Source organism: Larus michahellis, chromosome 4 (assembly GCF_964199755.1).
Source record: "Larus michahellis chromosome 4, bLarMic1.1, whole genome shotgun sequence".
Classification (NCBI taxonomy): domain Eukaryota; kingdom Metazoa; phylum Chordata; class Aves; order Charadriiformes; family Laridae; genus Larus; species Larus michahellis.
In genome coordinates this window covers 65,003,833-65,020,610 of record NC_133899.1, presented here as the reverse complement: position 1 = coordinate 65,020,610, position 16,778 = coordinate 65,003,833, and the positions used below count along the sequence as shown (strand labels likewise).

At 42.9% G+C, this 16,778-nt stretch overlaps 2 protein-coding genes across 7 annotated transcripts in view; one reads left to right on the top strand and one right to left on the bottom strand.

The window, feature by feature from the left end:
* Positions 1–4,029: 4,029 nt before the first annotated feature.
* ENTPD5 (ectonucleoside triphosphate diphosphohydrolase 5 (inactive)) overlaps positions 4,030–16,778 on the top strand; it is a 25,413-nt gene continuing 12,664 nt past the window's right edge. The window contains exons 1-7 of one of the 6 annotated variants that reach the window (XM_074585225.1): positions 4,030–4,141; positions 9,587–9,858; positions 11,182–11,261; positions 13,272–13,415; positions 13,790–13,865; positions 15,555–15,590; positions 16,453–16,541. In XM_074585225.1, coding sequence (XP_074441326.1) covers positions 9,648–9,858; positions 11,182–11,261; positions 13,272–13,415; positions 13,790–13,865; positions 15,555–15,590; positions 16,453–16,541 — 636 coding nt within the window. In that variant the 5' untranslated portion in view covers positions 4,030–4,141; positions 9,587–9,647. Of the gene's footprint in view, positions 4,142–4,475; positions 4,603–4,904; positions 5,107–6,267; positions 6,618–9,457; positions 9,482–9,586; positions 9,859–11,181; positions 11,262–13,271; positions 13,416–13,789; positions 13,866–15,554; positions 15,591–16,452; positions 16,542–16,778 lie in introns of those variants that run through there. The other 5 variants (XM_074585227.1, XM_074585226.1, XM_074585228.1 and 2 more) reach the window with 5 other exon arrangements.
* The window catches only part of COQ6 (coenzyme Q6, monooxygenase), a 22,854-nt gene continuing 22,584 nt past the window's right edge, over positions 16,509–16,778 (bottom strand). The window contains exon 12 of the mRNA XM_074585223.1: positions 16,509–16,712. Within this exon, the coding sequence (XP_074441324.1) occupies positions 16,509–16,712 (204 nt within the window). The remainder of the gene's footprint in view (positions 16,713–16,778) is intronic.

Genomic DNA, 16,778 nt, shown 5'->3' with positions numbered 1-16,778 from the left:
TCTAACTGATTGTGCGTCAATAAATTATTGAATAGCCAATGCGTACTAAGCAAACATTTTATTTGGGAGTAGGATAATTTTGATCTCTCTCCAAGGACGTATGCAAGCTTCAGGTATGGGGGACCTTAACTCTGTGGCTTAAAATCCAAGTGCCTGGACACTGCTGCAGTGTTGTAGGCACAGATTTCCAGCCAGAGACTGGAGACCTGTAATCCTGGCCACCACGACATGTGTAGCCCTAATTTAAACTAAACTGCATCCTAATACAAATTCTGAGATACCCACACTTATGAATCTGAGATTTTGTTTTATTCACTATAAAATGAAATCCTGTCAATCTGTACTGTACCACGTCATCTTGTTTTTAATAGGTCAGTGTCTATTTCAAGTAATGGCTTAATTTTTAGATTATTATGAAGCTTGAGGAAAACAGCCTTTGAAAGCACGATGCAGAGCAGGGGCTTCTGACACAGAGGAGAACAGTTGAAAAAAAAACTGGATTTGCCATCTACTGGATGTTTCTGTTAAAATGATCAGCAACATAGTAGAGAGCTGCTAGCATCTCAATTGTAATTCTTAGGCTTCAGCGTGAGTTCACTGGAATGAGTAAAAAGCAAGAGAAGAATACCAGAATAGCAATGCCTATAAAACCAAAAAGATTAGAGAAGCAATAATAATTATTAAAAGGAAACCGCAGAAGCACATCTATACCAGAAGTTCTATATCAAATTCCACAGCACATGGCAGAATGACTATTCAAAGAACTCTTTCAAGCTTATCTTTCATTTAATCCATAGAAATAATGACAAAAACAGTGATAGCCTAGTTGAAATTAGGTGCCCACAAAGTCATTACTAATTGAGAGGATATTACGCCTCATACAGTAATTCTCACTACAGAAACCCCCCCAAGCATTCCGAATCTAGACAATACTATCATGCAAAGGGTTTTTTCAGCTGTACTAGGAAGACAGACACTAATTTTTGATGTTTCAATACCAGTAGCATTTCTCTGCTTCCTCTAGTTCTCTGCACATACTATTTGTGCTATTTATATTGCTTTTGAAGGTTTTGATTTGGGGAAATTCTTCCTTCCCTGCACTACCCACGGTCTTCATCAAATTTTTACACAATCTATAAAATTCACTTAACCTTCTGGCTTGTATTATTACTTTGCTTCCCCTTCATAGGTCGCCTGTGCCCGTATTTCCACATCACTGACAGTCATTCACACATACTCTGTCACTCTGTTTAATGCTTTACTTTGTCTATTCATTCAGTCATCAAGATCATACAAAGTCCAACGCCTCAAGGGTTCCTTGAAAAATGCCTGACTAATTTGCTTTTAATATCTTAGCTTAAAAGGAGCTATCTATTAATAATCCAAATGCTGTTGACCTCATTTTACTCTACAGAAAGCATCTGGTGGTGTTTCTAAGCCTCTTCTTGTGGCTGAAAAAAATTCCAGTAGAGCTGAGTCAGCAAGGCACTTGAATTGCTCGAGGCACTTTTTTCATGTCATAAGTCAGCTGGGATACTTCTTTACCCCAGGCTGAAATGTTTTACAGACAATACTACTATTTGATGTTTGTATTATAGCTCCAAAGTATCTCTGACTAGGCCATGTGCTGTGTAAGTGTTTAATGAAAGACAGTCCCTAGTTTTATATTCTAAATGGCTTACGTGGTTCAAAAGATGATACCATAGTGGTATTCACATACTAACTGAGCTGACTACTGAGAAATCTGTCAGACTTATACTGCTATAGTCAATTGCTAGCTCCTCTATATATATCTTTAAAGTGTGTACTAGATGCTCTAGTCCATCCACATATATGTTTGTATGATTCCATGTTATTGTGTAAAAAAAACTAAAACAAGCACTGGACCATTACCAAAATGAGCTCTGGCTTCAGAATTTCCATTTTATTAACCTAGTGCTTTTCCTCACTCTGTAAAATGTAAAGAAAACAATCCAGTAGATCGGCCACGTCTGTCCTCCTCCACTCCCAAACTCTATGCTGCTATGCAGACAAAAAAGTTGCCTTACAATTAAATATTGCAAACACATATTTATGACAAACTTACATCCTCCAGCCCTTTCTCCATAGCTGCTTTCTCCTTGCGGAAGTCCTTTATTAATTTCAGTTATAATTGAATTTGGCCAATTTCCCCAGCTTTTTTTCCGAAATTTCTCTTCCGGTTCTTGTATTTGTTGGTCATAGTCTGCCTGCAAATCAGAAATTCTCAATAAGAAGAAAACCAAATGAGAGAAACTGATCATCAAATATTGTAACACAAAACACAGAGCACACAGAATTGAATGTCTGACATCATACTAAGCTGCAGTGTTTTAATGACTGAATTCATCATTAGAAGAAATGCTGCAAACTCAGCAGAAGCTACCTTCCAGTGAAATAACAAGTCTAGAAATTCATAGCAAGTTTAAAGCAAGGTCCATTTTATCATTGCATTGGGTTTGCATGGCAAGGTTTTGGTAGTGGCGGGGAGGGGGCTACAGGAGTGGCTTCTGTGAGATGCTGCTGAAGCTTCCCCTGTGTCTGATAGAGCCAACGCCAGCCGGCTCCACAACAGACCTACCGCTGGCCAACGCTGAGCCCATCAGCAATGGTGGTAGCTCCTCCGTGGTAATATATTTAAGAAAGGGGGAAAAAAACCCTGCTGCAGCAGGTCCTGCTCCAACAGCAGCTAGAGAGAGGAGTGAGAATATGTGAGAGCAACAGCAGCCCTGCAGATGCTAAGGTCAGTGAAGAAGGAGGAGGAGAATGTGCTCCAGCTGCTGAAGCAGAGATCCCCCTGCAGCCCGTGGTGAAGGCCATGGTGAGGCAGGCTGTCCCCCTGCAGCCCATGGAGGTAATCGGTGGAGCAAATATCCACCTGCAGCGCATGGAGAACCCCACACCAGGGCAGGCGGATTTGCCCGAAGGAGGCTGTGACCCCGTGGGAAGATACAAACAGATGTGGAACTCTACCTAAGAATTAAAACTATGTGGACAGAGGGGTTTCTTCCTTACTGTTTGGATAGAGGTGCAGTGTTAGAGAAGCAGTTTAGGAAAGGAGAAAAAAAGACAGATGCAGAGAGAAAAAGAGGCAGCTGGAAAAAGGCCTGATTAAGATCTTCTATACCAGATAGGCTGAAAGAAAACGGTGGTCTGTAAGCAAGAAAATTGCCTCCTACCATCTGACCTCACCCAGATCCTGGGGATCAGAGCTTTTTATCTTCTCATTCAATAAACAGGATGTTAAAATAATTTTATTTTAGTTTCCATTTTCAGTTTCTTTTTCTAACTGACAAAAAGGGCTCTGTTTGGTACTTGGATTTAGAAAAGTAAGAAAAGGACTAAAGCGAAACAACCTGCCATAGAGGAAATGGAAGCGACGGTGTAGGGATTCTTTTTCTTCATTGTGTTCTGAGTAGAGTTTGTCCCTATTTTCCCTAAACCCTTCTCCAGGGAGCTAAAATGAGTGGATTCCCTGAGCTTTTTTCTGCTTTTAAGCTGAGAAGAAAAAATGCTTCGGCCTCTTCTTGCCCTGTGCTGCAGCCCCGCACCACGTCGGTGCCCTCCCCTGAGCTCGTCCCGGTACGTTGCTCTCTCCCTCGTCCTGGGGGGACGCCGCCGGTGTGAGGGCGCAGGCCCCAGGCAGGGAGGGGCAAGGCCTCCCCCTCACGGCCCAGCCCGCGAGGAGCCTTGCCGCCGCCAGGGTGCGCTGCTGCTTCACCGTCACCCGGCCGCCCGTCGGCGGGGCGGGGCGGCCACCGGCTGCCAGGAAGTAACGCCGTCCCGCCGGCCTCCATCTTCGGTCACCCGAGCCGCCTGCCCCGCCGCCGTCGGCCTGCGGCAGCGGGAAGGCGCCGCAGCGGCACAACGACTGACGCCCTCCCGCCATGACTCCCCCCCCGCCGCCACCGCCGCGTCTCCACGGCAACCCGCCCCGCCGCTTCCGTTACGGGCGGCGCCGCAACGAGGAGCGCGGGCAGCGGCCCGTCCCCATGGAAACCGGACGGCGCCGGCCCGCCACGCGCAACGCGCGCGACGGGCGCGTCACGCGGGGCGCGTCACGCTGACGTGACACGCAGGGGCCGGCGAGATGCGGCGTCGCCGCCAGCGCTCCCAGCGACCGGTGAGCGCGCGCAGCGGCGGGGGCGGGGGGGGGGGTAGGGTGTGTGACAGCGCCGCGCTGCCATGGCAACCGCACCCCCGCCCGCCGCCCCGGGCCGACGGCGCCGGCATCAGGAGGGCGGGGGCGGCCGGGGGCTGCTGCCGTCCCGCCGGTGAACCCGCCGGCTTCCCGGGAGGGATGTGGACAGCGGGGAGGTGTCGGGGAGCGGCGTTGAGAGCTCCGCAAGTCGGCGGCGTTTCCGTTACTCCCCGCGGCGGCGCCGCCGTCGCCTCCCGGGGCGGGCAGGAGGACGCGCTGTCTCGGTCGAGCGACAGCTGAGGGGGGATATTGAGGGGAAAAATGCGCGTTTCTGCTTAGCGTTACCGGTGCCGGCTACGGGAGGCGAGCGGCGGCGGCGTCCCCAGCGCCGGGCCCGGGGAGCAGCCGCGGAGGCGAGAAAATGAAGGCGGGGGTTTTTTTAGGTGTGTGTGTGGGGGAGGTTAATCGTGGCTGTTTGGCGTGGAGAAAGGAAGAACGGTTCGGCGTCGAGATGTATAAAAGTTTAAAAAAAAAAAAAACCCGAAACGATCCCTGGAGCCCTTTTGGATCGGGAAGAGGGGTGTCACGCGGCGGTTTGCAGGATTTTTCTCCCCAGGCTGAGGCGGAAGCAAAAAACCCCCTCCGCACCCAAAATCTCGTCTTCTGAGAACACTGGTCGGTCCAACAAAAGATGTTATTTCCAGCCCCCCCCCCCCCCCCCCCCCCCCCGCCGCAGGGTTACAGTGACACAGTTGTAAAGGGACACCCGCCGCAGGAGGGTCAGGCTCACACGGCAGTCCCTTGGAAAGCTGCCTTGCTCCCGTTAATTAGGAAAATTGAAAACCCACTTGGCCAGAAATAAGAATAAATAAATAACGTGTATTTGGAGCCTGAGGACGGGAAAAAGAAGATTAAGACTGCTGATAACGCGTGTTTGTGAGTTGGTTGTGGGTTTGTTTTTTTTTTTCTAACATTTAAAGCTCTAGATCCAGAGTTTTGCCCCAAACGTATGTGTGCAAAGAAAATTGTGACGCTATCTTTATGGAAATGCTGGGAAATTCTGCCAGTGAATTCAGTTATTGTGATAATAGATTATAATATAATAAATATTATAATAATAAATAATAAATTCTTTCTATTGTGATTTTTTAAACCGTGTACTTTTAAGAAGCTTAAATTTTTTTGTCAAAACAGTCCAAGGAAGCTTTCATTTTTTTTATTAGATAAAAATTAGTCCAGAAAAAATGTAAAGACTTTTTATTGCTGCGGGGGGAAGAAAAAAAAAAAAAGAAGTAAAAATGTATTTGTCTCGTTGTGAGTGTTATGTGTAAAAGCTGCTCATCTGGGAAATAGATCTTGTTACGGTAAGAGCTGCTCATCTGGAAAATAGATTTTGCTCCTGGTTTAGTGCAGAAAATAGACCTTCCATTCCGAATGATTTTTGGTGTGCTTGAGCAATAAATAACAATAGGAATTTAATTACATGATTTATCTATTTTGTTACCTAAAATATAAGTATTTATGTGTCCTAAATATATCTAATTATTTTCCAATATTTTTCTTTATGTCCAAATATTTCCCAATGATATTTTAGGAAACAGAAGGGAAATTCTTGTGTGTCTCAGGCACACCACTTTTCCTTCCGCTCACAACAGACTCGTTCATTTTTACGGGGAGATGCTCCTCTTGCTGTGCTTTGGGTTTTGCATGTTTTTCTGTCAGAAATGCCCAAGAACGTGGGTGAGACTTTCTTGTCTTGAAAATTACCAGTGCTTTTGTGTATGGTGAACTCTAAGTAAGGTTGTGTTTTGCTGTCTTATGGTTTATTATTATAATTCTGGCTTTTTTTTTTACTTCTGTTGTTTAAGGAGAGTTTGGTTGGGGTTTTTTTGTTTCTTTTTTCTTTTCTTCCTATTTACGCTCTCAGTCTTGGTAGCCTCTATGCAGCATCCCCATATTTTTGGATCGTACAGTCTGTGTAGCTCCCAAATCTTTATATTGGATGTGCTTCAGCTTTTTTTGGCTTAGTATCTAAAATCTGCCTCGTACAGGTGATACTTACATGTGTTTCTCTGTGTTGGGAAACGAGCGTTCTACCTTGGGTCACTGGACTCAGAGCGGTGCTGTTGAGGTCAGCTGTAATGTTTGTGTCAATGTTTTACTAACTTGCTGAGCTCGGTTAACTTTCAACTTCTTGAAATTCGTGCCGTGTAATTATCTGAGCATGTTTCTCTGCTGGTATTAAGCAATGATAAACTCAAATTTGAATAGAGCAGCTCGCCTGATATTTTTATGTGCCTCCGTGACTTTATGCTTTGCCTGATAACGTAGTGCGCTCCTGCTAGCTGAAAGCGGAGGTGAAGAAGTGCAGGGGCAGCGTCTCTTGTCGCCGCGCTCCAAGGTGGTTCTCATTAGGAATCTCTGGAGCGGAATAGCTGTTGCTTCCATCCTGCTTCAGGTGTGTGCCTAACGTATTCACGATTGATGTTGATTGTTACTGCTCATTTATAAAGGCAGTAAGTGGAGCCTACTGTTGGTCCTAACTGCTTGCTTATTTTAATGATCTTGGTGCTTATATTACTGTTACCTTGTTTTCTCCTTTCTGTTTGTTGTTCATTTTATCCATCGTGTTGTATTCCAGTAGCAGCTAGGATTTTAAGTTGTTTGAGAGGAACTCTTTTGGAAATATTTTTCCTTCTCAGTGACTAATCCCTTGTCTACCTCTACCCTATTTTTTTTCCTCCATTCTTTATTCTGACCCTCTCTTTACAAATTCCTTTTCCATTGCCACCTCTGTTACGCTCTGCCTGTTTCCCTCCGTTGTCTTCAATTTCTTACTCTCCTCGTCTATTTTTATGCTTCTTGGGGACACTGTTTTGCTAGTGCACTTGGTTAAATGGTCTGAACCACTCATTGAAGAGGCTCAATGTGCTTTTTTCATTTTTAACAAGGGTGGAGAAAAATAAAATCCTGAATTTTATTTTTTCATTTTTAGGAAGACAAAGGTGGAAGGCAAAAAAGTCAGGGGAGAAGTAGAGAACGGAAAGTGTGAAGTGGCGGTGGATGTCTGAGAAGGGATAGGGAAGAGAAGCTTAATGAGAGAGTGTTTCATGGGACGCTAAGGCTCATCCAGTAGTATATCTGGCAAGAAAAGTATGTGTTAATGATGGCAGTTGCTTGGATATTTTCGGATCATCGGAGATTCTGAGGCTTGCATAAGTGTCACGTGCCATTTGTAATAGGACTCTGGAGTTTGTTCTTAAGGCAGGTGCTTGGGTTGTATTTGTGATGGTTCAGTAAGCAAAATCCTTGCATTGTATGAGAATAACACCACCTCTTCTGGCCACCTGGAAGGTAGCACTCACTAATGTGGCTTATGTTCTGTGAAAACACTGCAGCTTCTTGAATTTTCAGTAGACCTCCTTGCTGTGATGAGGCAAACGTGGGTAATGCCAGCTGTATCTTAGTACAAATCTATAGCTATGAAACTGCCAAATGGCTCAGCGCTTTTCATGAACGCTGTTCAGGACAGGACTCTTAAGTTGTTACAGGTTAGAACTAACTGTTTACACATTTTCACATAAAATGTGAATGCTTTAGAAATTACTGCAGTTGGAATTGATCTGTCACAGAGGGTGGGTCAGGGCTGTTGCCTATTTGTGGAATGGTAAAGTCACTTCTTCCTCTTCTCAGAGTATGCTGCTAAGGCAGAGTGGATTAAGAACTTGTGCTTCTGCCCACAGCTCTCTGCATTTGTTAGGAACAGGAGGATAGAAATAAAGTTCACAGAAGACAGGCAAGGTTACCTTTCTGCAGTGGGCTGTGACATTTTGTTTGCCATAGAGGTAGCTGAACTGTTGAGTAAGTTAGAGAGATGCTGGAGGAATGACTCAATGTGACGTTGTTTACTGAGAATGGGTAAAAGTTAATCTTGCTTTGCTGTAACTGGGGACAAAGATGAAGGATGGAAATAATAAAAGTTGTACAAGGGCTAAATCTGGGTTAAAAGGTAGTGGAGGATAAGTGAGTTCTTTGGGTGTGGGAGAAAGGTGTGTGGAAATAGATGTCTATGTCAGGTTCGTGTAGAAAGGAAAGGAGAGAGCTTGGCATTAGGAATGAATAAATGTAGGATAGAGATAGCAAATAAAGATTTCAAGAGAATGAACATAGTGGGGCTGAGCAGATCGCTAAAAGACAATCAGCTGTAAGGGCTAGAGGCGGGTGAGGGTCTCAGGCAGAGCAGATGAACAGACATGAGGTAGAATATTCAGTGCTGTGGGCGGATGGATGTGTCGCCAAGTGTCTGGAGAATGATAAGGAGCTATTTGCACCTTCTGCGTGCTGAGTGCTGTGTGTGTGTCAGTGCAGGTGATACTGCATATGGTGGGGCATCTGGCTACATGCTCTTTTCTGCCGTTAAAAAGCAAATAACGAAGATAGCTATATATTCTCCTCCTTTTTACTTGGGCATCTAATGAACCCTATCATTTCTGTGCCCGTATCTTTGCTTTATTAGAATTTTTTAGGAAAAAAAAATGTGCAAGGAAATATGTGTTAACACAGAGAAAGTATAGTTGTATCTTGATACTCAGTACTGCATCACAGAACCCTGGGGCCTTGGCTTATAGAAGCTGTTGTTTGAAGCTGTGTAAACAACCTGAGTGCTCAGGGCAACTGGTCTAGATGTGAGAGTGTGGTGGAGTTTTGTTGGATTTCTTCATAATTCAGAAAATGAAAACGGTGTCAGGAGAAAATGATGAAAAACGAAGATCAAGACAGAAAGGAAAAGTGTGAAAAATACTGCAAGGCAGAGCCCAGGTGCACCTTACAGTTCAGTCCCTCGTGTGCAGTACAGGCTTTTCTTGGGGATGAGGATGCTGTTGGAAGGATATGCCGTCAGTCGCTCTGTGCCCTAATCTGTCCCAGCAGCTGTTCTTCGCCCGAGATGAAATTCTCTTTGTTTGTGACTCTGAATAACACTTGTGTTCTGCCACAGCATTTTAAGTGTGTAAATGGTAGGGCAAAGCATTTCTGCTCTGAGCTCCCCTTTGGTGATGCTTCTTTTCGGCTAACATTTGGGCTTTTTGGAGGTTCTGGCGACTCTAAATGTCAAGAACCTTCAAGCCAAATCAGAGAAAAAAATTGTCTAAATAAAGTCAAAACTAGAAATACTGGGAAGCAAACTACTTTAACTCTACTGCATTTGGGAAATGGAGAAACGTTTACTCTGAAAGAACAAACCATTTAGATGTAGTTGTAGCATTAAGTGCAGTAAATCACATCTTTTGGATGAGAAGCTGAAAAGCATCTAAAGGGCAGAATGTATGTGTACACACCAATTTATTTTTTTATTTTTTTTTCCCCTACAGAGTTTTTAAAGAGAGGGCTCTTGGTAATTTCCATTTCTGCTTTTTTTTTCATCTACAGGACCTACTGCAGCTCTGTGATTGCTGATCCATGCTTGACTGCTTCAAGGGGTCCTGGCAAGATGGCAACTTCCAGACTTCCCATCCTTCTAGCATTGGCATTTTCTTCTTTGTCCTTTGTTCTTTCCCATTCAAACATGTGGTTTCAGGATTACTTTCCGCCTAACATGTGCCCTATAAATGCCAAAGCCAACACTTTTTATGGCATAATGTTTGACGCAGGAAGCACTGGAACCCGGATTCACATTTATACCTTTGTGCAGAAGAGCCCAGGTAAGACCCCATGTCAGTCTGTGCACTTGAACTATGTTGACTTAGGTTCCAGCTTCCTAAAAGAGTCTTTCTTGCCAACACAGCATTTGGGAACAACTGAAGATTTCATAGAATTGTAGAATGGTTTGGATTGGAAGGACCCTAAAAGATCATTTAGTTCCAACACCTCTGCCATGGGCAGGTAGATCTTCTGCTAGACCATTTCTACAGTTTATCCTTCAAATGGTCCTCTGGCAGATGGTTATTGTCCATTTGTGGTGGTGTTTTGCTCTAAAAATATCTTTTGAAACTCAGAGGTTTAATTCTGGGTATGCTGGAGAGTTCTGAATTTCCAAAGATTTTCATCTATGCACCTGTTTAAAAGAATGTCTGATTGAGTTGGAAAGAGGTGTATGTTGGTTTTGTCAAGTTTCATGTTACCTTGAATTATATCAAGAGATACTTAAATTCTGCATATGTTTATATGTCACATTTTGTATTGAATTAAAATCAGTAAATGAAGGAGTTAAAAGCACCGAAGGTCTGAGCAATTTCCAGGAGAACTTGTGTGTGCAGATATACCACAGTGCAATATATCTACTTCTGGTGCAGTGCAGAGGTTCCCAAGTCGTCTGCACGCGCAACAGGATTCAAGAGAGTGAATTAGGTTGGGTACAGTGAGCCAGCAGATTTGCAAAGGTGGAAGGCTGGCTGATGTGACTCAGCTAATAAGCCCTTCAGGGCCACACATAGTACCTCTGTGGCTTCACGTGATTTCAGCCTTAATTTGGAAGGGCTGGTACAACGTCCATCTCTTGTAATATGCAATATTCAGGGATAGCTTCTAGACCCAAGCTGCTCTGGGAGCAATGGTCACACTTGTTTGTCTTTGTAGGCAAGTGCTTGAGCCCAGTCAGCTCTCTTCTGTGTTTGTGAGTTGGATGAATCACCTAAGAATAATCAAAGTTGACTGTGTTTGTCTCAATATGAATTAGTATTTCACAATTAGCTTGGGGACAGAAAGGGAAGTAAATGTTATTAAGATTAGGCAACAGTCATACTACACTGCTATAACTCATTGTAGTTCACAAACGCAAAGTGAACATACTGCTAATTATAATACGTTCTTAATAAATTGTTTGTGAACTTGGAGGATTCAAGGGCAACATTCTTTTAAATATGCTCCTTAAGTGAAGGAGCAGCGCTTGTTTTAGGAGGGGAATAGTATTGTTCGCAAGGGGAAATCAAGGATAGTCACTATACAGAGGTTGCAGGCAACCTTTTTGAAACTAAAGAAAAAGATTCAAGTTGCTGACTGTTTCATGTAACGTTTTGTTTGTGCAGAAGACCTTCCGGAGTTGGAAGGGGAAATCTTTGAGTCTGTGAAGCCAGGTCTTTCTGCATTTGCTGATCAGCCTGAAAAGGTAAGGCTCTCCTTCATTCCCTGTGAGTTGGCCTTGGTTCTGCTAATATCAGTTGGATCTACCAAGCAGTTCAAGTATTACTAATTGTAATTGCAGAGAGTCAAGAAAAAACGTAAAGGTTCGACTGCTGGCTCTCTAAACCTGTCGCTCTACTTTTGTGAGTTAATTTCTACACAGTGAAATGGGAGCTGTTGTTTTACATATTTCATCAATGGAACGATGGCTTAATTAATTGCTTAAATGCTACATATAGCTAGACTATATGCCTATGAGGATTTCACAGACAAAGTGATTTTTTGCTCTAGCAGCATCCATATTCAATATTTATTTCCCCTACAGCTACCCCAAATATGAGTAAACATATACTCCTGTCTCATTTACTAGTAATTTTCTCAGTTTTTCCTTTTGGTTGAAATTTTCAGTGCTGGTCACAGTTCAAAATGGGCATATTTTGTTGAGATTTGTTTAGTTTAGATGTAAGGGATGAAGACTGCAAGGGTTTTCTTTTCTAGTCATGTTACACTGACAATCAAAGAAGGTTCATTTCTCTGACTCCTAAAAATGCTTAATTTTTTTGTGTGTATAGTCATTTCTACAAAAGTTAATTTTTGTTAATAAATTGTGGAGAAGGGGAAGAATAAAGATGCACTTAGCAGGTTAAGTCAGGCCTTAATATTTTTCTGAGTGTATTCTCTGCTTCTGCCATCAGACTTCCAATCATTTGTTTGTTTTGATTCTTTGCTGTTATCTATGGAACCATGGCTTGGAAGTTAGTGCTCAGGGATATGTAGGACTTGCTTCAGTCATGCTCAGTTCAAATATTTGATTACAGTTTTAGCTGAATAATGATTTGGGTACAGGCAGTTACTCTTCTACTGCCTCAGGACTTTTGTTGTTTTGTTTGTACAGAGTTTTCCAAAACAGTCAGACAGTTCCGTCTTCTGCAATCATGTGTATTAATTAACATATAAATTTATAATTTTAATAAGAAATTGCAGTTAGTTGCCATCCTCTGTATTTTCAAATGGGGGTGGTTGTGAATTTGTGCGCAGTGCACTCATTTCATGCCACTCTATTGGATCAGGAGTCAGAAATGAGCAACAGAGCAGAGATAGCTAAAATAATCCTGTTGTTGTGATACACGGGGCCAGCCTTGGAGTAAGGTGCCATTTCCCAGATCCCCCTGCACTGACAGTAAGCTCTTTCACAAGCTAAAGGAGGTGCCAGAGAAATGGGAGATTAGATACTCTGCCTTGTGTGCTTTAGCAGTACTGGAGTTGGGGGCTACCATAGGGGGCGTTTCAGGTTTCTGATTCTCCTCAGCTGCATTCAGTGCCACAGGAATTTGAGTGGAAAAACTTTATGGAAGAGTGAATGGCTTTTGGATTTTTTTAAACTTTGATGAAATCTCCCATGATTTTACTAAATTGTCTAGTCTGTTGGGTAGGAGTGGAAGAATTCACACCAAAAGAAGTTTCTAGAAATTTCACATCAGAATTTTTATTGCTAATGCCTGTGTAAATAATCGAGAGCCCAGCAGTGATGCCTATACCTCATGTGGTAACCATTCTACAGCTCGTGTTCTAATTACACTACTTGCTATGGACACATTTGGAATTCTTATATTGCATTTAGTGAAATCTACAGACATTCCCTCTGACTTAAGTCAGTAATCACACCGTTTAGTTTTATTGAACTGCAAGATGTTTGGGTTTGTCAGGTAATCAGTTCCCTCACCTCTCTTCATCCTTTACAAAAAATACCTTCCACAAACAATGAAATTTATCTCGCCTAAGATCTGTCTCTGCATGCACCCTTCCTTCCAATGCCGACATTCTCTTTAAGGTTCTAATGAGATGTCTAGCACAGTTTTTATACTTATCTTGGGTGTGAGTGAGGTACCTTCTGCTATTGAATACTGTTTTCACTAGTGTTGAGGGAAAATTGGGAGGCCTATTTTCTGATGGCCTGTAGGAGGAAACCATAAGAAAAGTATCTTTGTTCTTTTAGGGTGCTGAAACTGTCAAAAGATTGTTGGACATGGCTATAGATGCTGTGCCACCTCATCTGTGGAAGAAGACCCCAGTAGTGTTAAAAGCCACAGCTGGACTGCGCTTGCTCTCGGAGGAGAAAGCTCAGGCTCTGCTTTTAGAGGTAATACTAAGATCTTTTGGATGCGCTGGTATCGCTCTCCCCGTTTCATTTTTCACAGCTCAGATCTCCATCTCTATTTAGCACAAGGGAATTTCAGCTGTGAAAAGTGGCTGTAATCCCATGGTAGCATGAAACTCACAGACTTTACAGACTTTCTTTTATGGTCCTGAAATCCCTTGTCTTGATGTGGACAGAAGGCATGGGGAGAGAGACTTATGATACTTGTTTCTTTCTTTCCTGGCCCTTGGAAGAGGAAGAATAGTGTCTACTCCACACAGTTGTCATATTTTCTACTGTTGTGAAAAAGAAAACTTTCTCCATCACTCTCAGAGCAGAACAAGACCAAGGAATATAATCGTTATTTCTTTCTTCAGGTGAAAGAGGTCTTTGAGGAATCACCATTTCTTGTTCCAGAGGACAGTGTTAGCATCATGGACGGGTCTTATGAAGGTATGTTTTAGAAGGAGGAAAAGGCAAAAGCAAAGAGAAATGGGGGAAAGGGAGATCCTATGAACATGAGAGGGAAATGGTCACTAAACTAAGGGAAAAAATAAAAGGTTTCTAGCCCTGTTTGAAACAACGCAATCCTGCTTCTACTAGGAGGTGCTGATTACTCGGTCATCTGTTGCAGACACACAAAGACATTTATGAGTTAGCTAGATTGAAGATTCGTCCAAAACCTTCTGAGGTTACAGAAGAGAACCTTATCTCAGAAATAAGTATGCAGGGCTAAGCTGCTGAAGCCTGCTGTTGAGAACTGGTGGAAAAAAGATGTTGTCCGCCTCTGGAAGGCTACGTGACGATAGATAGCAAGCTAGGAAGCTTATGGAAATTGCCTAGTAAATTCTGAAATATTGACATTAAAAATAATCTGTTATGATTAGCTCATTAATTTTCGAGTTAAGGTTGGAAGCATTGTGAATATTAAAGGAAAATAAAGGATAATTGGCAAGTATTAAAAAAAGATAATTAAATACATAATAAAATAATAATTAAAAAATATTCTGATTGCAAAAATGCAGCTAGTAAAGCAGCAAAGCAAGTAACCTAAAATACAAAGAAAGGTGAATTATGTTGTAGCTGTGGAGTGAGTGATGATTTTGCAGTGCAGAAGAGGCCACTGTAACATTTTGGCTCCGTATCCAGACGTATTACCTTGGAGAATAGGCAGGCAATAATCCTTCTGTATGGATGTGTGATAAGAGCCATCTGTGATGTTACATTCAGTTCTGAACGCTTCATTATGGCAAATATATTGCCAGGTTGGAAGGTGTTCAAGGAAAGCAAAAAGAGTTATCACAACGCTTAAACAACTAATACATGGAGGAAGACTAAAGAGCAAAATCTGTCCGCACGGGCCAAGAGAAAAGGAGAAGTAACAAAGTCTGCAAGTATTTGATTAAGTATGGTGCAATGCATAGTATTAACCCAGGATTGACAGGTGAATTGTACGGTAGGGAGAAGTGTAGTATTCACAGGGAGCAGGACCAATGAGGCATAAAGAGCACAGCATAGCCTGCCAGGATTTAGTTTAAAATCCTACCACTTCTACTGTCACATGTTGGACTAGATGATCTGAAAGGTCCCTTCCAACCAAGGCAATTCTATGATTCTATGTTTGCCTGCGTTTGGGTGAGAATCGTGCCAGTCTCAAGCAAGCTGCTGGTGTCAGAGGAGTTGTTTGTGTTTTACGGGTTGCCACTATGTCTGCAGTGTAATTACAGAAACCACAAGATTAAAACACAGAGTGGTGTGTATGCAATTTTTCAATTAAAAAATGAAATGCTGGGGGTGTGGGGGGGGAAGTGCCCAAGGAAACTTGTGAATTGTATCAGCTTGTTACTTCTTTGTATGTTGTTTGGGTATTTGGGTAATAGACACGACTTGTGCATGCTGCAGTTGCATGGATGTTACAAATGTTTTACCTATCCCAGTTTATGACATTTTAATGAATCAATAATGCGTCATATCACTTAAATTATAAGTTTGTATTGATCTCTGAAGTATGGGGCAGTTAAGTTAGTAATGATTTCCGGGTAAATAAGAAACATGTGGAGGGGTAGTAAGGGTGGGCAGGGGGTTGTGGGAGTAATCAGTGGTGATTATTTTTTTTTTCCTCTCTCCTTTTTCACTCTGCAGGAATTTTAGCCTGGATCACTGTGAACTTTTTGACAGGTAGTTAATTCTAACTTCTCTCTAAACATGAACTTGAGTCTCTTCTGCAGAGGTGATCACTCTTTGTTGCCGTGTCCTGTTTTTCCTCCCCACTGTGGCACCAGTGGATTGGCTTGGGCAGCCTGTGTCCCTGGGGGAGAGCCACACCTGTAGTAAGAAGGAGGCGTCTTAATCCAGAAGGTGCCGGGATTTACTCAGGACTGGGAGGCAGTGACAAGCTGGTTTCTCTGACGTATGTAGGGGAGTGGTACTGCTAACCTGTTAAAAGGTGGGAAACAAGATTTTACAATGTTCTTCATCCCAGCGTGACCTATGCAACTAAAATTGTGTAACAGGGGAATGCACTGGTGCTTTAGCCCTACTGGCTCTTAGATGTTCTGGGAACGCAGTCTGGTGAAGAGAAAAGGAAATCAGTACTCTAGTGGATACATGAGCAAGAAAAAAGCTGCTCTGGGTGAAGAGAAATGATAATAGCTGGTTCTGCTCTTACTGTCCTTCGTCTCCTACTGCTTTTGACCAGCTGTATGGTGGTTACAGAATTAACGTACTCTCCCTGACAGTCTTCTGCAGGAGATACTTTGTCTCTTACTTTCAGCTTTTGCTGGATATCTAAGAGATTTATCTGCATTTGTCCCTTTTGAAGTGAAATTGGAATCAAGGAAGAAAATCCTATGAATCTTTTTGTAATACCTTCTGTTTGCCTACCTTTTCTCTGTGATGATTGTTGTCTTTGAAGGCCAGCTCAGCCTTCCAGTATTGCTGTGATAATGTGATAACTTGTTGGTTTCTTGTACATAGATGTAGTATCTGCGTTTTAGCGTGTGTGGACTTGGGACTGTTCTGATCATGATGTTGTTTGCAGGGCAGCTGTCTGGCCAGAACCAGCATACTGTTGGGACTCTGGACTTGGGAGGAGCCTCAACCCAAATCACATTCCTGCCACAATTTGAGGTGAGGAGTGGTTACACGTGTGCGGGTTGGGACTGCAAGGCCACTGGAGAGACCTGAGCACTGCCGTGCTCTCTGATATCGCTTTGTCAGCACTGGCACAAGCAGAACATCTGTATTTCTTTTCCCTTTGACATCAGCAGTTGGCTTACAGGCGCTTGCAAACAAAGGAGCCTGGATAACAACAAAGAAAAAAAAAAAAAGCAAGCAAGTGGGTAAAACCACAGAGAAACAGCTTTC